We start from the raw sequence: 23,644 nt of genomic DNA on the forward strand, positions 1-23,644 counted from the left end.
CCAACAATTGTAAATTTGTAGCTGCAGTTACAGCATTGGCCAAAGTATGTTGCTCTACTCAGTGCTCAGGCCATTCTTGAGACCAACTCCAATGCATGCCCTGAGGTATTCAGAGTGGGAGAAGATAAGCTATGTTCTGTCTTTGGAAGATAGCCATAAAAACTAAAGTTCAACATCGAAGCCATGGCAACCATATTGCACACTAACTACCTAGTGTCATCAAAGGCCATCCAGTCCAAACATGTGGAGTGTGGCTTTGTCATCCCCAAAGCAGTGATATCACTGCCAACTATTGGGGTTTCCAAATGTAAGACTGTTGTGTGGTAAAGGTAAAACCACTGACAAACTGATGATGAAGGCTGGTCAGACTGTCTGTAACTCTCCCAGACTACAAAAGTAACTGAAGTTAGACTCATCTATTCCATTGTAAAATCAACAGATGCTGGAGCTCTGGTCAAGGTTGTTGATGGAGTGGGAAGAGAACAAAACTCTGGGGGTCAAAGGTAGAAAACAGCCTCAATGAAGACTAGGAAAGCTGAATCTTCCAGTGCCATCAGTCCTCTATAATGCTTGAGACTTAGCTGACAAAGAGTGATGAGGTCTGTCGCTCACTAAACTTGTAGAATGCCCTGAATTAAAAACCATAGCTTTGAGACAGCTGCTAAGTAAAGAATCTCTTCTCGCAGCAGAGTATAGAGTAACTGTTGTTGAAGCATGAGGAACTATTCATGGCATCGTGCCGAATGAGTGTCGAGGTAATATGAGGTTAGACTGGTCCCTGAACATGTCTGCAAAAGTTATATTTGACGTAATGGATGCCAGGTTGATTGAGCCCATAATATTGATGTTTTGGCCCTTTGTAATCCCAAGTATAAGGCCTTGGCTGGTCACAACAAAAATAGGCCATTCATGTGGGGAGGATACAATTAAGATTATCAGTCTGGGTGGGTTATGGGATGTTTGTACCATGTAACCTGTCCATATGTCTTTTATGTGAGAGGGAACTTGCCTGTTTGTAAGTTCTTTCCCTTGTTGTTCTGGAATAAGAATCAAGTTAAACCCCAAGGAGGCAAGGTAGAGGGAGTTGCCAAATATGCTGGGTCCTGTGGTAGTGACTTAGGTGACGTAGCTGATTCAGGGCATGTCAATGTCTGGAGCTTTGTGGTTGAAGGGTAATTTGATTTATCTCCCTTGTCCACAAGAAATTCTCACACAGAGGAAAAGTCAGCACACAGACTGGTGATGTCTTTGTCCTGAGCTGTGTGTTTTTGAGCTTTGCCCATACTTCTAATCTGTAATACAAATAGAGAAAAACACATAAAACAGCAGATCTGCACCTGTCTTTTAGAATGCAATGGTGGTGCAGAGCTAAATCTTAAAAAGCTGACCCAGAAATTGATAAAAGACAGTCTAATAAAGCATTGAAGTGTACAGGTAAAATATAACGACAATACTGCCTGTAGTGAGGAGAAGTATTAACCTGTGGGCCTGCACATGCAATGTTTGAATACAATGTGGGCACAGAGCTATACCAGATGATGGTAACCTGGAAAAAAGTGATAGCAGACAATCTCAATAACAATGCTACCTGTAGAGATGGTCAAGGATGGCATGTACAAGTAGAATCATTGAACCCTGGTGTTCCAAGGCTGAGGATGCTGTGGTAAAGAAAATGCACCAGAAATTATGGAATTGAGTTTCTTAACCCTTTACCTCATAGAGCTAAGTTACCCAGTGCAGTGCGCTATAAATAGAACACCTGTTACCTATTCGACTCCATACGCATAGGCCTGCCTGTTAAATGTTAAGCAGTGTAGTGTATGTTACGTTTAACAGCAATTTTAATCATTTTACATTTTTGGTACACATCTATTATGTGTGGAAAAATTTAAGAGCAAAGTCTGATTGTTATAGCTGTGTAATTATTTTTCATGGAAGAATTTTTTATGTGCTTTAAAATCTTGAGAGAACTCATTCACTGTCAAGTCAGTGAAGCCACATGACCAACTATAGTTGCCATTTCTCATACTCGAAATTTACAAGTTTTTTGTCTGCTTCTACATCACTAAGTCATCTGAATTTGATAACTTATAAAAACTAATTGCTGCCTACATGAATATCAGAGCCTTTACCTAAGTTATTCAAGCTTTCATAGTTGTGATTCTAATCGTGAAAACTTTGTAAATAATGAATGAAATCCACAACCTCTATTTTGGAGAGTGGAGATTACGACCCAGTTACCTTAAATAGCAGATTTCGACCAGAGTATAAGCAGTGACCACGTGATCTGATGTAATTGTCATTCGCTGAAATGAATGTAGTATCTAATAGGGGACTTTCCCTGAAGGTGGCGCTACAAAAACCCGCTTAAAATGGCTGATTTTACAGCAGGCGTCAAAAGGCGCTTCGGGGGTGCTCACCAGTTATTATGTACTTTTGAGAGAGTGACATATGTAAGGTGAAGTTGTTTGCATTTAAAACATGCACAGTAGAGAGAATGGTGGCATACCTTTACGCTACATTAATGTAATGTGGATGATATTTCTTTGGATATTGTACTTTTGGAAATTGTACATGATTTAAACACACTGCTAACTAAAATGAATGCTCCCTTGTGCTAAAAAAATCAGCCTGAATTAGTGTAAAGTACACTATCCATAGCAGCTATTAAAATATTGAAAATGAATTTTGCCAGACTAGACAATACCAGCTTCTGAAAGTGCAATGAATGAATTACCAAATATATAAAAAGTAAAAAAAAGTTATCGGCTCTTTTTTATACAATTTACCTCTGAAGTTCAAGACGTGAAAATGACCAAGTGAAGCTAGCACATTTTTGAAAGGTGCACATCTGGAGTAACACCAAGCTGTATATGCTATAACCCATATTACACCCATCAATCATATACCAAAATAAAGGGAATTAAAGGTTCTTTGAATTATACCTAAGATATACAAGGTCTTTTTTAATAGCCAGTATAACCAGTGAGGAAAGCCAGGGAAATTCTTTTTCTTTAAAATCCTAACCCTATGCAAAATACAAAACTGTAGAGCACCACCTTCCATGCGAATGGAGTAGAGGCATCAAAAGGCACCTGCATGAGGTAAAGGGTTAATGGCATAAAGACATGCACACATAAAAAGATTGTAACCTGAACCTATCTTGTGAAGTTGCATAGGCTACTCATACGAGTGACTAAGCACTCTTTAAATATGATAGAATGCTTAGGCAGATAAACATGACTCAATTGTCGCCAACAGAAACATGCATGTGCAAAACGCAATTGAGTAAACTGTATAGAAAGCCAACCTGTACTTGTCTGACCAGAGTGGAAGCAATGCAGAAATGTACATAAGTGTCTACATTACACACAAAAAACCTTCACATAAAAGGGATTTTAGATATGTACAAAGTAGCTGCAACAATAACCATTATGAGGCAATTACCTGTAGGGAAAAAGACCTACAGACTTCCTGTACAAGCAAAAAACATTGAAGTAGGTGCCCAGATGAGACGAATGCCTTGGAACAGAAACTCAGATATGTACCTATATGTAATGGAATTATACATATATCAGAAGTTTTTATAAGCACTAGAGACTTACATGTACAAATTAATTATAGCCCGAACTGAATGTGAAATTGGTTAGGGTCCCTGTGCATGTACCTAAATGTGTGATGGTGACAAAGTGTTAGCAAACTGTAAAAGCAGAACTTTGTCGGGATAGGAAGAGAAAAAGTCGGAAATATAAATGGAGTATACTTTCCTTAGAAGTGAAAAACTCTTCCAACTTGTGATGGTATATCTTCCACATAGATTCTGGCTTTTGCAAGGTCCCTTGTGACGAGAGCATGCTTCTTGTAATAACTGAAGGGTTCTAAGACTCTGCTGCTATGTCTTATACATAAGGGGAGATCACTCTACCAGACCACCACATAGGTTGCCCGACAACTTCTAGCTCCCTTTAGCTAAATGTAGTATCTGGGCAGGCTGGATTTGCAAGCTAACAGTAGTTCTCCTAAGGTATTATGATTGGGTAATGTATTTAAAGAAGAAACAGTATAATCGTGGCATGTTCTCTTCTATTAGAACATGAAAAGAGTCAATCGACCATCAGGGTTGTTCCATTAAAACATATATGGGACCCAGGGAAGGCAATCTGAAAGTGGGATACTCGCCCATAGATGCAATTTAGAATTTTCTAATAATTTTAATATGAACTCTGTGAATCAAAAGCACCCTGGCATATAATTTTAAAAAACTAGCATCCCTGGGTTTAATGTAAGAGCCCTCACAACATTACCATTGATCACTTCTGTGAGGATCTAATTAAGTGCCAGCAGTGTTTTGATCTATAACTTGGGAAGTGCTTGTTGCATTGTAAAAAATGTATCAAAAGAGACCTGTGGTATTTTGTCACATTAAGTATGTCTTTGTGTCAAATCAAATAAGTGAGGACAATCAAATTGTTCAAAGGCATGCAAATCCTACCTGTATAAGCTCTTGTGATCACTAATGTGTTTCAAATTCTATTTTATTTTACCAGCTGAACATGCATGTTCTTAAACATCGTCAAAGTATACATATTAATTAGTAAATTATCCTAATCATTTGATATGATCATGGAGCATAAAGGAACCAAGTGAAAGGCATACTTAGTAAATAAATGATGGGTTCAAACGAAAAGAGGCACAGATGGCAAACAATACAGAATTAGATAATGCTGTGTGCACTTTTTACTATCTCTGGAACAAATCTAAAGGTCCAGGCAGAGAAAATGGCAAAAATTATGGATGACTGATTTCATGGCAAGCCATGGATGGCTTTGGAGATTCCAGTGCCAACATGGAATAAAAGAAAATTTGTCCTCAGGAGAGATAAGTTCAGTAAATCATGCTGTGAAATGTGAAGTGATATTACTTAAGTGTGTCACAAAGTGCAAATGCTATTGTGTTCTCATTTGGGATTTTAAAAATATATTTTTAGACCCATTAAATCATGTTTGGTAATGATTAATCTACATAAATAATTTTTTTGTGTTCTAATGTAACTAGTTCTATCAATCAACTGATCTATCTAGTGAAAAAAATGAAAACAACATAAGTTTCATTATGTTTCTCAAAACATTAATGCTGACCTTTTTGAAAAAAGAGATCTCATTCAATCTGAACAAACAATAAAACTAGAATGCATCCAAATGAAGACAAACAGCAATGATGCTATAGACTATGTGTTTAGTGGTGCACAAGTTTATAGTACAGAAACCATGTGGAATAGTATTTTTAATGATTTTTTTAAATATAGTTTATCCTGAAATTAAAGGTAATTTATGATGAAAAACTAACTACACCATTATAAGTAAGGAGATATTTATTCACAGATACTATCAACATGATTATAAATGATTATTCAGCAAAGAAACCTGCCACCACCTACCCCTGTTCTACGTTTGCCCACCCATCAATTTCCATTCTTTTATTAACTTTTTTAACAGGTCCCTCAGTAACTCAATTCCTCACTTAGAGTACATTCATTGTTTTTTGACTCCTCTGTGCACAAGTTTTTTAAGAAGCAGTTTAGTAAACATTTTAAGAGATATTGTAATGACTGTACGCCTTCGGACACTATAAGTCTAGGGACACCCTAAAATATTTTCAAAATTAATTTTTTATGACCTATAAATGTTGGGACACAAAATTAAAGCAATATTTTCATGTAATATAAGTCTTGGGACACCTTCAATATTTTTTTTCTTTCTAATTAATCAATGTATTTTCTCGATTGTAACAAATTTTAAAAAAGTGATCGCGGTTGTTAAGGGACTATCATCAGGAATTATTACATGGGAATGTTATAAATTGATATAATTTGTTTGAAAAGTCAATAAATATTTTTAATAATCATCTGTTTTCTTAATATTTCAACCCATTTCAAAGGCGCATAATTTGATCGATGCAAGAGTTGAGCATTAGTGGGTTGCTGTAAGAATTAACAACAGTAAGCTATCCCTTTTGTCTTCAGTTTATTATTCTATGCTTAATCATTTGTGCATTAGAATACTGTATCAATGCACCAGTAATTACGTTCGGGGCCCCGAGTGGCCGAGTGGTCTAAAGCGCTCTCCGTTACGGATCACTGCCATCTCACCTCTGTCTGCGGCGGTTCGAGTCTAGGATTCAGCCAATGTGGGTATGTGAGAAAGCTTGCCAGTAGCTTCTTGTGGGTCGGTGGTTCTTTCCGGGGTTTTCCCGGGTTCTTCCTCCACCATTAATACTGGCCGCCATGTATAGCCTATCGTGTGCTGAAAAATGGCGTTAAGCCCCAAAACAACAACAACAAGTAATTACGTTCTATTTTGCCTTGAAAATGTAATAACCTAACTTGTTAAAACTGTATTCTCAGTATGACTAGAATGAACAAGAACAGTGTTTGGTTCGACACTCGCATATAGTCATAGTGTTTATGTCACAGTGTCACTGTATGTACATGGAAGATTTTGACCTGCACTAAATGAAGTACATCCCTTGGATTTCAAATTTAGGCACAACTGCACAAAGCTTAACTAATAACTCCAAACTACAATAAAGAAATTTCAGAAATAATGCTTTGAAAATAATTGTAAAACCGTAAATACTCAAACTTAGTTTGCTTTCATGCAAGCAACCATAAATAAGTACTGGTTTACTCGGCTATGGCAATCATGCAATTCAACCGAGCAAGTGTCCATACCTTAGTTGATTGACAATGATACTGCCATCAATGGTTATTCAGTCCAATATAATTTTGGGGGTCCAAATAATTTAGTACCATTATTATGCAGGGCATCTCATCTTGCTCAACCCAATTTAGATTTTCCAACAGTTGATTCATGTGGAGTGAAGTTGTAAAACAAACCATTACTGGCATTGCGGCCAGACAAAAATCCCCCTTTTCCCAAGCCAGTTTCATGGTTCAAACAATTACCTCGTCTCTTGTCAGGAAACAAAAGATAAATCTGCCAATTATAAACACAAGGAAACACCAAGACAAACCGCTGTCCAAACAAAAGGTGGAATGAATACTCTGTTGAAAGTTACAGAAAGCCAAAACAAAACCAAAATGTATTAATGATCATCAGTTAAATGAATATACTGTATGCTGGTTATGCTACTTGTACAAGTAAAGGTGTCTTTTCATATGATTTACATCACATTGCTGGACCATTTATATCTATGAAAAACAGTTAACTTGTGAACGCGTTGGTCAAAATATAATAATACAGCAATTGACATCTTTATAAATGTGATTTGTAAGAAAGAGATTTGTTAAAACGATGAATAAAGCAAAAAATGTGCATCTAGTATTTTTGGAAATAAACAAAGATATACAATTTGCACAGTGTAAGTACTGGTCTGTATACTGTATCATCACCAGGTAAACTCTAAGCGTCTCATGAATTATTGAAGTTTTAACTTACTTTTATTTTATTTCATGTTGGAAAAACTGGAAAATATGCACATGCAAGAAAATAACATAAATATAGTCAATACTAGTTTATAACAGTTTCTTGAACGAACAAGAGTTGTTCACTGCTGTGTGCAGTGATGATCTTGGCAATTTTTTCTAGGACTTGTTTTTTTTATGTCTATAAGTGTTGGGACACCAAAAACGCTATAATTTTTAAATGCACATAAATCTTGGGACACAGAAAACAATAATAAAGACTTACAATCATTATGTCATTATAAAAACCTGAAAAGCTGTGTCTAAATACCTAAAGGTTTAACTACTTATTTCAAATACATATTAAGCACAAGGAAAGGTTGTGTTTTGAGCCACATCATGCTTTCCTTTTTAATTATTGGTCCTTTTACACAGCTTTAGCTTGAACGCAACAGAAGTGAATTATCTCGGAAGATATTTATGATGATTTTGCAATACTGTACACTGATACTATTGCAAATTGTGCTGATACAGTAGGACTCTTACAACAACAAATAAATATCACTGAACATTTCTTTGATAAAAAGGGGCATGATGGTCAACCTTGAAAAACTAAAATCACTGTTTTCATAAATAGGGAATATGCAAAAGGAAGTTTGGTGTTTCAAAGAAAGACACACTGAATATGTGCCTTACTACAAGTACATGGGCTTATTTTTCACCCCAAAGTTGGTTTGGACAAAAGCAGAGCTCAGACAATTGAGCAATTATAATGATTTTAAATTCTAAAATATGATTTGGCTGTTTAAGTGCTGAGGATGTTTTTAAAATTTTTGATTCTGTGATAAACCCAATTGCTTGCTATGGGTCAGAAATTTGGGGTAAGAATTTAGTAGAAATATTGAAATCATGCAGTACACCTTTTGCAAACAGTATTTAGGTGTTCCTAAAACTAGTAATACAGTGCAAGCCTGATATAACGCGCCCCGCTATAACGCGAATTCAGATATAACGCGGTCGTGACATGGCTCCTGAATTTTCTTATATTCATTCACACATGAAATTTTTCTTCTTCTTCAAAGTACACAAAATAGTATATAACAAATTTATTATCATTATGGGGAAGAGATTGTGTATGAACTCGAATTTAATATGATCGTGGTGTGGTTCCTGAAATTTTAAATACATGTATGTGTATTTTTCTCATACCAGGAAAAAAATTTTTTTTTAAGTACGAGAAGTAATGTGTAAAACGTTTATTATCATTTTGGGGAAGAGTTCGTGTATGAATTTTAATATAATACAATCGTGGCGCAGCTTCTGAAATTTAACAATATCACCAGCTTCTTGAGTCTTTATGCCAAAATAAACATTATCGGAAATGTTACTTATTACTGGTCCATGAGTAAAGCCAGTAAGTCATCTTTGTGATTGTCTTCAATTAATTCTGTATACAATCGTTGCTCAAACAACAGCCGACATATGTTTCTTCTTTAACTGCATACACAACCAAGCAGCATACAATGCGATGGTTGATAAAAGATTCTCACAGTTTAATAAACATCAAAAAACAAAATCTGCCAATATGTTTGCTGGGCTTGGCGGTGTTATTAGATGCAATCAGTTGACCAGTAAATAATGTCCACTTTATTAGCTGGAAATTGAAAGGGTATGAAATTGTACATGTGTTCAGCTTTAAAAAAATGTATAAACGTGACTCGTGACCATTGCAGGCCGACTGCACTTAGCTCTCTGGTTTGACATGGGTATGGTGTTTGTTTATGAACTCGTTATTAATTTCCTATTTTTTATAAAAATATTTTACCATTATGGAAAAGCAAGTTCACAAATGCAAGTCGTTCTCTGCACTTTGCGCAATGATTAGTATAGTAGTTTTCACATGTTTCTTTCGATATTCACAAAATCTGAAGTAAAAGTTACATGCACACTGAATGCATGTGTTGATTGTTAATTATTCTTGCTGTAGCCGTTCAAACGAATAGATATACAAGCGTTAGTTATTCGAAATTTGCAATAGATAAATGTACACGGAAACACATATGAGAAAATTTTAGCAGTATGAAATTTGTACAGACACCATTCATAGACCCTGGAACGTATCGAACTGTACACGTGCTTTGTCTTTCTTAACCTAATTTTAATGTTAATTTTTCCAAATGAATTCAGACACATAATGATGTGTGATAAAATTATTGAATAGTTTAAATATATATGAAATATTTGCAATGGAATTACATATATTATGGATTAATTGCAAGCCACGATGGTACGATATCAGACGGTAAGTAAACGGTATTGATACTCTGTTCATGCTGTATATTAGACATTGAATTCAGACACAATAATCTGGGAAAAAATTACTGAATATTGTAAATCTGTGTGCAATTTTTCAATGGAATTACATGCATTATAGATGAACTGCATGCCACGATGGCACGATAGTAAACATGTTGATACCCTATTCATCATATACATTAGACATGAATACACGTACATGTGCCAATGAGTTGTTCTCTGAGAAAAGTAAAATACTGTATAACCCTGTATTAATGCGACCCCGATATTAACGTGATCCAATTTTTTGGACCCCAATTATCGCGTTATTGTGGGGTTCCTCTATAATGTAATTGTGTCAGGGAAGAGCAGACTATACCCATTCTGTACTCATATTTTTTTTACAATGTATTTAAATACTGGCTGAAGCTTGTAAGAATGCCTTCAACTCTCTACCCACACCAACGTTATTTAATGTTGAAAAGATCAGATGAAGCTAAATATGTAAATTGAGCTAGCAAAGTTAAAGACATATTATTTCACTATGACTTTGGGTATGTCTGGCTAAAATAAGATGATGGACACAAAAACCAATTTTTCTCACAAATTATGCAAAGAACTGAAGATTCGGCTTTCCAAAACTGGCAAAGCAATATTAACAATTCACATAAATGTGGGTATTATAGTATGTAAAAAACTGAATTAGAACTAGATAATTAAGTACCATGTGGATTATCATATCGTTTTAGAAAGTTACTTGCTAAATGTTGGTACTCAGCATACATGCTGAAAGTAGAGTCTAGTTGGCATAGTAGGATTGAGAAAAATAATAGGGATTGTGACTTATACTGGAAAATATTCATTTCATAGAAGATGAATTCCATTAAATATGTATTTGTCCTGCTTATGACCATCTAAGAATGAAATATTTTAATTAAGTTTATTATCTTTATCCATCTTTAGGAGAGATTTGTCATAATAATCTATTAATTATAAGAAAGATTTCTTATTATATCAATTTGGCTTTTTGTTTGAGACAATCTTTGATAACTCATACCAATGGTAAATGATACATTTTGTAGAAGTCACATGTTTACAAGTCACACACTAATTCTTTATAGTAAATTATGTATACATATGCTGAACACCACAGTTAATACCTGTACATCATGGCACACAATGTATTTAGTTTTATTTTATCTTGTAAATGGGACAGTGGCATAAATTTTTAATAAAGTGGTTTTACTCTAAAATCATCTTAAAATAAATCATCATCAATCTACTTTTAAAATTAATATATCAACCTTTTATATCGTCAGTATCAATCCCGATATCTTTTTTCCGTTTCTAAAAGGAACTGAGAGAAAAACTTCATTAGTGTATTTCATTATTGAATGTCAAATGTTATCACTTTGTATTCAGTTTTCAATCAGAGCTGCTGTCTTTCCAGTCACTTAAATCTTTACAGTTTAACAGAGCAGCAGAATGACTCAAAACAGTTCATCAAATTCAACTACTTGATTTAAAACAGGCTTTATGAAATTTACAGCTCATAAAAAAGGTACATTATGTTAACACATACATACTAAATGGGCTATTGAGTCACTTTATCCTATCAATCATCAGCAAGCAAGCCAAGTGGATATGAAATGAGCTGGTGTAAAAGCATTGAACTAGGTCTTCACTTTATTGATATTTATTTCTTCATCTTCAACACTTTCAGCTCTTTCTTAGGAATTATGTTTGGAAATTTTTAACAAGTGTTATCCCATTTTATCATATGGCAGGTCTGAGACACATGGCACTGTACAGTTAAGTACAGTCAATCAGATCTCAGCTTCCAAAAATTACATCATTGACTGGTTTATGGATCTTTCCCATACAGAACCAACATAGACTTCCATGCATAAGAAGAAAAACTTGTGTGAGATTTATATAAATCTCTAGACAAATGCTAATTTTCTGTGCCATTCTGAGCAAAAAGAGATCTTGGATGAATCACAGTCCAACATGCATCCTTGAATATTCAGTGAAAGGAGCTATCCATCATTTAATTCACAGTGAAAAATCGGAGGTTTAAGATAACGTACGATTCTTGTAGTAGGCAATGATGCCTTTACTACTGACTTTATTACCACTCTAATTTCTTTCCAAGCATTCATTCAGCAGTGGAAGGATGAAGAAAGGAAAGCTTCTTTAGACAATTTCAGTTGGACAGTATCACTTTGATTTAATAACTTTGTGTGATTCTCTGTGAAGCAGTTGGTAACTTATTCACAAATCAACTCTTAAGATATCTGCTTGCATGTGGTGTGACTGTTTATCATTTATTGCAACACAAATAGGAGGCTGTACATATGAAGCAGTCTGACTAGTCTAGCTAAACCATCAGACTTTGTCAGGCCAGAATTCAACTACATTATGCTCATCCCATGAAAAATATAACAACTTACAGAAGACAAATAAAAATTGTGCTGATTATGATTTTATTTGGTGCAAATGGTGCACAAATTCAGCCTGAATTGAACCTTAATATCCCATGAACATAAAAAGTCACAAAGTATTTGAATATAAATTATGTCAGTAAAAAGTTTCTCAATCTATGGTGTTAGTACCTTCATAATGTGACAGTGTATATACTCCTCTGAGTACGTGCAGAATCCCTCACTAAGCCATTCTTCTGTCCAATCCTTTGGACCGATTAGAAGCCCAAACCATGAATGACTCATCTCATGTGCCACCCTGACACACATCATGAGGTCTGCTGATAGTATGGACTGAGACAAAAACATCAGGCTGGGACTGAAGTTATAATAGAAATTTTACAGTTGTTAGCATACAGCTGGATACATTTATTTGGCAATATAACTCTCTTCTGCAGATTTATATAAATTTGTAGTTTGTCAGAAATGTCACTTTAAAAGATTGAGGAATATAAAGTGTATAATGACAAAATTACAAGTGTTGCAATTTTATATTATCCACAGAGTCACAATCAGCTTTGTATATCCCCATTTGAATCCCTTTTTTCTCAAAATTTTTAGGGACCCCAATATTTGGAGTACAATTTATTTCTTCAACAATCCTTATCTGATCATAATTCCTGAGTTAACTTTTAGATATAAAAGAAGTTGTCTGCCTACATAGGTCTTAGCTGGACAAAGGTGCTTTCCTTGGATATTGAGACTGGAACCAATCCCCATCCATACTTACTACTGGTGGGGAATGCACACTCTGTCATCAGGATGTAACCGCAGAGAGATTGGGAGCATGTAGTTGAATTAGTTTTATGACTGGGTAAGTATTATCAAAAGAAACATATTTTACATCCCATACCCTGGGAAAGGTCCATTTCTTATCCACTAAGGTATGTGAGGCAGCTTCAACCCTTGAGATATATAAAGGCTAGAGTATTGACTCCATATGCCAAGATGTGGTAGATCCAGAAACAAATTTCCACTGGTAAATCAAGCCACATCATTGAGACGATGCCAATGACATCATAAGGTAGCCTGCTGCACTGATGCCTTATATCACACCAGGCCAAACTGAGCCCTTTGGGATAAAAGGTCTCAGAGGAACTACTAGAGAATGTATTCTCTGCCCTCAATCCCTTATCTTGTTTAATGTCCATCAAGGAAAAGTTGTTCTCTGATGCTATACTTTCTTAGTGACTAACTAACTTCAAGAGCTGAAAATGTGCAATAATTTCATTTGATCTTGGGTTAGTTGTCTTCATTCAGAACAAATATCACATCTTATGCAGGACAACAAAGCATGAGCTGAGAAATCGACTTTTCCCTGCTTCCAAGATATTAAAAAATAGATCTTCCTCTTCGCACTGGACCAGTTTGTTGCAGGTATCACTTTAAAGCCCTTACAGGGTCCTGTAAATCTTCCTAAGTTAAAGGGTCCATAGAATAAAGAGGCTTTACAACAAAAGACTGATTGTCCATGAATGAGATCTGTTTTTAGCCATGTTCACAGGGGCCATGATGAGTGAAATCAAACCATCATGATGGAACTGATGCTGCTTACTGTTTCTAGCTAGAGTAACTAGGAATCATATTTAATATGACAGGTGAATGAATAATGCCCTCAATAACAGTTCAAATGGTGAACTATTCAACCATGTCAGAACCTATGGGTGATTCCTGCACTGGGCCCAAGATTTCATCCAAGGTCATATTTCACCAGAAGGTTGCATAGGTCTTTGTTTTGTCTCATATCTTCCCCTCCTAGATGCCAAAACATGTCCCCCCACCACTTGCCTTCTGAGATAATTCACTCCTTTGGAGACAATGAATAAAATAGGTATACCCTTTCGATATTTGGACTCCTGCCACGAATGACGTGCATTCACTATGGCCTTCTCTGGCAGACTGCTGCATAATAGTTATTCCTGAGGACACAATCTGCTGGCTTCTTGAAATACTGGATGGAGGTAAGCACCCCAGCACACTATATCTGGCATCTGTACAAATCAGGATTCCCAAAGACTGAGTATACAAGAGAACATCCACACTGTAGGTAAAACAAGGTTCTCCATTTACTTTGGGGTACACTGGGACAACAGAATCATTTGCCTTCGCCTCATAATCAGAATGATGAGATACTCTTTTGCACTCAGATCGACTGGTGAAGGAATTTTTGAGCCAGGATGTGATTTTTTGAGAGGACTGAATGTGCTGTTGAGAGGATTTCAATGCATGTTCTTCAGGAAGACACCTTGTTTACATGCATTTTACTCAATACTTTGGGGGAGGGGACTTCTTGAGATGTTTCATTACAGCTTTGTCCTTGTTCACATGGAATCCAAAGTGGATCAGAGGTGAAATAAGAACTGCATACTTCTCTCTAGAATATAAGGCACTTGGTGCTTTTATTAAATGCCAACCAGGTAGGTGGAAATCACTGAAGGTGAAGTGGCTCTGAAAAGCAACACAACTCTGTCAATTATTAACATGAAGACACTGGGACTGATGTTCATATCAAAGGAAGGTGCCCTGAATTGGTATACCGAGTCCCTGAATGAGCAAATTAAGAGCTGGGTCTATAACAAGCCAAACAATACCACTGGCCATAGGCAGCAAGAATGGTCTGAATCAACATCCTCATGAACTGCTGCAGGATGTCAACTTAGTACAGGACTCTTGGAACATCTACAATTAAGGTAACATAAAAGAACAGGGGTACAGAACATGGTCTAGAGGACCTGCAAAATAAACTGTATGCATGCAGTGCAGCACATAGGATCTGGAGGGCATGGACAATGTTCCCCACCCTCTAGATATGGGAGACATACAACATTTTAAAAAGACCACAGGGGCTCATATCACTGCTTACAATATAACTACAACATAGGAAGATACTTCTGCCATTTTTCCTTCAACCTATTTAATAATCTACATTGATATCTCAAGCTAAACTCTACATAATGTAATAACTTTAGCACAGATGTTTCACTCAGACATTTAACTCTTTAGGCCTACATGAAATATCACTAACCATCCCACCTCTAAGGAATGCCAGCATATTTTCCAACGTTACTGCTGGATAAGGCCATGATGACAACTGCTTGATATGCAAGTACAATGAGTTGAATGGAATGCTGCCCTCTCATTGGTCAACTAAAAAATATGTGCTGCACCTACTGATAACCTCATTTCCAGCAGACCAGTCAGAGGGCAGTTACACTAGTGGCCTTCAAAGACTTTACATTGTAACCCAGCCAACTCCCACAAACCTTACATGTTTTCATTGCAAGATACATCATTTATAAAATCGATATGTTCATTGCCATCTTACAGTTTTTATCAACTTAACAAATCTGAACATTGCTAACACCTAAATAGATGTGGACTAAGATCCACTAAAGAAAAGCCATGCTTGTATTTCTTTATTTTTTCCTGACAAAAAAGCTTGCAAATAAATTTTAGCTTCTTTTATCTAAAAGTGTTACCCGAGAGGGCTGGATTTGCATGGTAGTAGTTCTGAATACCCGCAATGTCAAATTAGTCAAAATTAAAGTCAATGTGGTCTGGATACAAAAACTTTAAACTTAAAAATATCTGTATACAAACTTTAGATGTTGTATTGATACAAACTTTAAACATGAAAATGTCAGGATACAAAATTTCAGACATACAGCAATATTTCACCAAAGTATGAGTTAAGTATACACTATAGGTGACTTTAAAAAAAACTTTAATGCAGCCTTATTAATATTGCTGATGAGAACTGCAGTATCTTAATTTTTCTGATGATGCAACAATGCCAGTGTCACTGCAGGAAATATATTTACACCTCACTGTTCACATATGTGACAATACTGTCCATACTGACATACCCTGCCATGCCATACTGACCATACTGACACCTTGCCATGCCATACTGACCATACTGACATACCTTGCCATGCCATACTGACATACCTTGCCATGCCATACTGTCCATACTGACATACCTTGCCATGCCATACTATCCATACTGACATACCTTGCCATGCCAAGACTGTTAAAACTGTAGGGAACAATAAGTATATCCAGTCGTTTGAAAGGGTGAGGCCCCAGAAAGGAGGCTGATGCTTCCATGCATGAAGGAATATACCTTCCCAATACTGCTTGGGCTGCCTTTTGTAGTGATGATGGTGAGAATATTCTGCAGGCTAGATACAACTTGGCAGTCTCAACATCAAACATCCTGAAAAAAAGATTACTATGACATTTCTTTTCTTTCTGGAAATAAAAAGTCAAAACTAGTAAAAGAAAAGAGAAGAAAATTATCATGCTTCTAACACTCTGACTCATCTTTCAACCCTTTTTACATAAGTCATAATAGGTATCAGTTTTAGATGATGTTAACATATAAATTATTATTTAGTAAGAAACTGCCAATTCTACCTTAAATTATAAGCAATATTTACAACAATAAACTAACAAAAGCAAACAATTTCCCAGATGAGAGTATCATTCTGCACTGCTGTAGAACTGATTTCAAAAAAGATCCAATGTGGGTATGTGAGAAAGCTTGCCAGTAGCTTCTCGTGGGTCGGTGGTTCTTCCCAGGGTTTTCCCGGGTTCTTCCTCCACCATTAATACTGGCCGCCATACATAGCCTATCGTGTGCTGAAAAATGGCGTTAAACCCAACAACAACAACAACAATCAAAAAAGATCAACAAGAGTACCATGAATGGCAAATTTTCTACGTACATCAATTATTTTTGTAAATTCTATTCACGTATTCAAAATTTGTAGTAACTGTCTATAGCTACATTTTGGATACTGGTATAGATTCTATTTTCAGATATTAAGAGTGAAGATTGCATAAGATCTATAAATATTTGTTGACGTAGGTGTTTGCAACCATTAATAATGACATACATAATAAAACCCAGTTAAAAATTTTGTTCTAATTTCTCACTGACTAGTGGGTTCTTAGAAGAGTTCAATTGGATGGGTTTGGTCACACAGGTATTTTGAAATATTAGATTAAGTAGCAAGATCTGTCACATAGGTAAAATTTTGCAACATATAGTCATAATAGACTCTTGAAGGTATATATATGGAGAGAACTGGCAATCAGATTCGTTCCTATTTTGTATACATTCCTATTTCGGATTCTTATTTCATACATTAAAATCAATTTGCAGATGTATTTAATGTTGTTTTTAGGAGACCTTGGTTAGGATTATTCACTGGAATTAGAAAGTGCTCATTGGACTAGAACATGATCCTGGGATTATTGTAAACTATTCAAAGGAGTTCTGGACAATGCCACTGTGATACATACATTCAACAATCTGAAATTTATTGGAACATTTAATTCTTTTGGACTTCATATGAACTTTGTTAAGATTATTTTGGATTCAGTTCATAATACTGTAAGCTTCTCTAAAATTTTCATTTTATCACTTTCATAATTAAATTATTTGTTAAGTTTTGCAAACCATGCTGGTTTTGCTTCTGTCTGTTACTTAGTTTATGACCATGGAGTTGTAACACATTATACATCACCCCAGTGTTTAATATTTCTCTATGTAGTCAGTAGTAATAAAGGCTGACTAGTATAGAGATCACTGACCAACAGGGTCTCAATCACCTTGACCATTTCAGAAAGTATTCTGTCTCGAACAAAAGTTTTGTACAGAAACCATTGTTTTTGTATTAGACCTACCATAAACATAATCTCTGACCTCAACACACCAGAATCTATATTTGCATTACCCTATTTACTATCAACACTACCCATGGGGAACAATCTGCAATGGTCCTTTAATGCTGGTGGCTGCCTGTGATGGCATTTCCTTGTTTTTCATGAGTATGCATATACAAAAATACACCATCAACAACACAATGTAATGATCTTCTATACTTTGGTAAAAGTGCCTGTTTCATCAATCCGAAAATGACTGTATTTCAATGAGAAACTTTGTCTCATTCAAACAGTATGAAAGGTCATGTTGGGAGACAAGGGCAAGAAAATATTACTTGCACTAACTGTGACTGGTTAAGCAGGTCAATGCATATTCATGAGAAACCAGGTAATCTCTGCACAGATGGCCATGGGTGATACAGGAGCACAGTGGATTGTAAACCATGGCTTGTGATGATGTCTAAGTGCAATCCATCCACAAAGTTTGCTCAAGAAACATACTTCAGAACAACAAGTTATACTGAAAAATATTTTTCTCCTGAGCCTACATTACCATAATCTGTGAATGTTAATCCCACAATTGATAGGCCTCTTCCATACCACATGAGAAAGCCCTCTACAAACTTTGGTCATGGTACATAGCCATGTCTAGAAGTAAAGTTTATATGCAAAAATAATGTCTTCAGTCACCAACTTTTTGAACACCAAATCAGTTGGCTTCTGTCTTAACCAACACATAACTTATCTACAAATTTTTGCAAAGTTTTTTTGTTCAAAAGCCATAGAAATTTTATATTTTTTCCAGTCAATGACCTTGACCTTTGAGCTTTTGATCCCAAGATCAATAGGTTTCTTTCTTACTCCAAGTGTAAGTCATCTACAAGTGTTATGTATATTTGATTTAATCTGATTTAATTGTTTGTAAGTTTTAAAATCTTTTTATTTATTTTTTAAATTTAGTACCGGTATATGTCAAAATAATGTAGTTCTGTTGACTAGGAACTCATACTTTTTCCAGAAAATAGTTTTGACCTTGACTGTTCATTTTAGTAAACACATAAGGGTGACCTGTTTCCTGACCTTAATTCAAAATTAGTAACAGTCACGTCAACAAGTTTTTTTTTAAATCTGTTTTTATTGTGGGAATAATAAAGTTGAGATTGAGGCTGTTGGATATGTGACCCTTGACTTGTAAATAGATTTTAGTTAAGTAAACAACTTTGATTCTCGGAGTAAAATGATTGGTTCCTATCAAGGACATACAGGGGCTAGGTGATTTTTTATATGTAAACATGATCACATGACCCTTATCCAGGGCAAAAAAATTAAAGTTTTAAACCATCATTTTAGACAAATAATCACAGTCGGGCCTCTAAACATTGAGACATAAAGGTGTTTCTTTTATTGTGTCATTTTGGGAATTACATTTTAATGTTTATTGAAAATATTTGGATTCTAAAAAGATTAATTCATTTCTCTGGAAATATTTCTGTGCTCATACAGAATTCTTGAACAAAGACATTTCTTAAAAATTTTATTCAGATTTCAAACACTGGATTAATTGTGTTTCTACAAGGAACTGTAGGCCACAACACAACTTTGAACATGATAAAGCATACGTCATCACCTTCCATCTTGGATTTGTCAGGATTCGAACTTGAATTCATTAGAACATTTTATTATTAGGACTTCTAAAATTGTATTCATGGATTATTTTTGGATTTTATTCTTAACACCGTAAGTTCTTATTTTTTCATTTTACAGTATTTTTTCCAGGGAAATAAAAAAAATAATTTATTATATTTTTCAAAGCTTGTTGTTTTTACTCTTTCTTGTGTTACTGTTTTTTTTAGCCTAAACAAGTAACATAAGACAAGGTTTGGTATTGTGCAGAAACCATTTTTCTTCTTTCAGTCACAGTTACCTTGACCTTTTACCTTTTGGCCACCCTATCAAGAGGATTTTTCCTACCCAAAGTGCAAGGAATCCACAAAATTCAATACAAGTCTGTTAAGTAGAACTAATATTACTATGTGTAAACCATATTCCATTTTTCACTCACAGTGACTTCAATCTTTGACATTATGACCCTCCAATCTATTGGCTTCCTTCTTTCAAGATAAACTTACCTCTAAAGTTTGGCAAAAGTAAATTATGTAGAACTGAAGATATCATATAGAAAAGGAAAAGATAATGACCAGAATGTATCGATGACCTGATAAACAGACAGACATGGTCAATGTATAATACCATCCGCCAAAGGAAGGACATATAAAAATATAATCCCAAATCACAGACGTCTTACTAAGACTTTGATCTTCTTTACAATCTTTCCAGAGAGTCTGATCTTACAATTAAATCTTGAATCCAGGAATCTTACACTAAAATCTAGAATCCAGCAATCTTACACTCAAGTCTATAATCCTGCAATCTTACACTCAAGTCTAGAATCCTGCAATCTTACACTCAAGTCTAGAATCCAGCAATCTTACACTCAAGTCTAGAATCCAGCAATCTTACACTTAAGTCCAGAATCCACCAATCTTACACAAAAGTCTATAATCCAGCAATTTTACACTGAAGTCTAGAATCCTGCAATCTTACACTCAAGTCTAGAATCCAGCAATCTTACACTTAAGTCTAGAATCCAGCAATCTTACACAAGTCTATAATCCAGCAATTTTACACTGAAGTCTAGAATCCTGCAATCTTACACTCAAGTCTAGAATCCTGCAATCTTACACTCAAGTCTAGAATCCTGCAATCTTTCACTCAAGTCTAGAATCCTGCAATCGTACACTCAAGTCTATAATCCTGCAATCTTACACTCAAGTCTAGAATCCAGCAATCTTACACTTAAGTCTAGAATCCAGCAATCTTACACTCAAGTCTAGAATCCTGCAATCTTTCACTCAAGTCTATAATCCTGCAATCTTACACAAAAGTCTATAATCCAGCAATTTTACACTGAAGTCTAGAATCCTGCAATCTTACACTCATGTCTAGAATCCTGCAATCTTACACTCAAGTCTAGAATCCTGCAATCGTACACTCAATTCTAGAATCCAGCAATCTTACACTCAAGTCTAGAATCCAGCAATCTTACAATGAAGTCTAGAATCCAGCAATCTTACACTTAAGTCCAGAATCCAGCAATCTTACACTTAAGTCTATAATCCTGCAATCTTACACTTGTCTAGAATCCTGCAATCTTACACTCAAGTCTAGAATCCAGCAATCTTACACTCAATTCTAGAATCCAGCAATCTTACAATGAAGTCTAGAATCCAGCAATCTTACACTTAAGTCCAGAATCCAGCAATCTTACACTCAAGTCTATAATCCTGCAATCTTACACTTGTCTAGAATCCTGCAATCTTACACTCAAGTCTAGAATCCAGCAATCTTACACTCAAGTCTAGAATCCAGCAATCTTACACTTAAGTCCAGAATCCAGCAATCTTACACAAAAGTCTATAATCCAGCAATTTTACACTGAAGTCTAGAATCCTGCAATCTTACACTCAAGTCTAGAATCCTGCAATCTTACACTCAAGTCTAGAATCCAGCAATCTTACACAAAAGTCTAGAATCCAGCAATCTTACACAAGTCTATAATCCAGCAATTTTACACTGAAGTCTAGAATCCTGCAATCTTACACTCAAGTCTAGAATCCAGCAATCTTACACTCAAGTCTAGAATCCAGCAATCTTACACTTAAGTCCAGAATCCAGCAATCTTACACAAAAGTCTATAATCCAGCAATTTTACACTGAAGTCTAGAATCCTGCAATCTTACACTCAAGTCTAGAATCCTGCAATCTTACACTCAAGTCTAGAATCCAGCAATCTTACACAAAAGTCTAGAATCCAGCAATCTTACACAAGTCTATAATCCAGCAATTTTACACTGAAGTCTAGAATCCTGCAATCTTACACTCAAGTCTAGAATCCTGCAATCTTACACTCGTCTAGAATCCTGCAATCTTACACTCAAGTCTAGAATCCAGCAATCTTACACTTAAGTCTAGAATCCAGCAATCTTACACTCAAGTCTAGAATTCTGCAATCTTACACTCAAGTCTATAATCCTGCAATCTTACACAAAAGTCTATAATCCAGCAATTTTACACTTAAGTCTAGAATCCTGCAATCTTACACTCAAGTCTAGAATCCTGCAATCTTACACTCAAGTCTAGAATCCAGCAATCGTACACTCAAGTCTAGAATCCAGCAATCTTACACTCAAGTCTAGAATTCTGCAATCTTACACTCAAGTCTAGAATCCTGCAATCTTACACTCAAGTCTATAATCCTGCAATCTTACACTCAAGTCTAGAATCCAGCAATCTTACACTCAAGTCTAGAATCCAGCAATCTTACACTTAAGTCCAGAATCCACCAATCTTACACAAAAGTCTATAATCCAGCAATTTTACACTGAAGTCTAGAATCCTGCAATCTTACACTCAAGTCTAGAATCCAGCAATCTTACACTTAAGTCTAGAATCCAGCAATCTTACACAAGTCTATAATCCAGCAATTTTACACTGAAGTCTAGAATCCTGCAATCTTACACTCAAGTCTAGAATCCTGCAATCTTACACTCAAGTCTAGAATCCTGCAATCTTTCACTCAAGTCTAGAATCCTGCAATCGTACACTCAAGTCTATAATCCTGCAATCTTACACTCAAGTCTAGAATCCAGCAATCTTACACTTAAGTCTAGAATCCAGCAATCTTACACTCAAGTCTAGAATCCTGCAATCTTTCACTCAAGTCTATAATCCTGCAATCTTACACAAAAGTCTATAATCCAGCAATTTTACACTGAAGTCTAGAATCCTGCAATCTTACACTCATGTCTAGAATCCTGCAATCTTACACTCAAGTCTAGAATCCAGCAATCGTACACTCAATTCTAGAATCCAGCAATCTTACACTCAAGTCTAGAATCCAGCAATCTTACAATGAAGTCTAGAATCCAGCAATCTTACACTTAAGTCCAGAATCCAGCAATCTTACACTCAAGTCTATAATCCTGCAATCTTACACTTGTCTAGAATCCTGCAATCTTACACTCAAGTCTAGAATCCAGCAATCTTACACTCAATTCTAGAATCCAGCAATCTTACACTCAAGTCTATAATCCTGCAATCTTACACTTAAGTCCAGAATCCAGCAATCTTACACTCAAGTCTATAATCCTGCAATCTTACACTTGTCTAGAATCCTGCAATCTTACACTCAAGTCTAGAATCCAGCAATCTTACACTCAAGTCTAGAATCCAGCAATCTTACACTTAAGTCCAGAATCCAGCAATCTTACACAAAAGTCTATAATCCAGCAATTTTACACTGAAGTCTAGAATCCTGCAATCTTACACTCAAGTCTAGAATCCTGCAATCTTACACTCAAGTCTAGAATCCAGCAATCTTACACAAAAGTCTAGAATCCAGCAATCTTACACAAGTCTATAATCCAGCAATTTTACACTGAAGTCTAGAATCCTGCAATCTTACACTCAAGTCTAGAATCCAGCAATCTTACACTCAAGTCTAGAATCCAGCAATCTTACACTTAAGTCCAGAATCCAGCAATCTTACACAAAAGTCTATAATCCAGCAATTTTACACTGAAGTCTAGAATCCTGCAATCTTACACTCAAGTCTAGAATCCTGCAATCTTACACTCAAGTCTAGAATCCAGCAATCTTACACAAAAGTCTAGAATCCAGCAATCTTACACAAGTCTATAATCCAGCAATT

The 23,644-nt window shown here is 35.6% G+C and overlaps 1 protein-coding gene across 6 annotated transcripts in view; it reads right to left on the reverse strand.

Annotated features, from left to right (window-relative positions):
* Positions 1-23,644, reverse strand: part of LOC149806892 (uncharacterized) — a 227,810-nt gene that overhangs the window by 177,346 nt on the left and 26,820 nt on the right. For 5 of the 6 annotated variants that reach the window (XR_016421237.1, XM_089959176.1, XM_089959208.1 and 2 more), the window contains exons 6-7: positions 16,217-16,420; positions 12,334-12,520 (exon numbers count right to left, since the gene is read on the reverse strand). Coding sequence is in view for 5 of the 6 variants with exons in the window: in XM_089959176.1 (XP_089815302.1) it covers positions 12,334-12,520; positions 16,217-16,420 (391 nt within the window). In the remaining variant the exon portion in view is untranslated. The remainder of the gene's footprint in view (positions 1-12,333; positions 12,521-16,216; positions 16,421-23,644) is intronic. The other variant, XM_089959185.1, reaches the window with a different exon arrangement.

Source organism: Sinohyriopsis cumingii, chromosome 1 (assembly GCF_028554795.1).
Source record: "Sinohyriopsis cumingii isolate HCF-2022 chromosome 1, ASM2855479v2, whole genome shotgun sequence".
Taxonomy (NCBI): Eukaryota; Metazoa; Mollusca; class Bivalvia; order Unionida; family Unionidae; genus Sinohyriopsis; species Sinohyriopsis cumingii.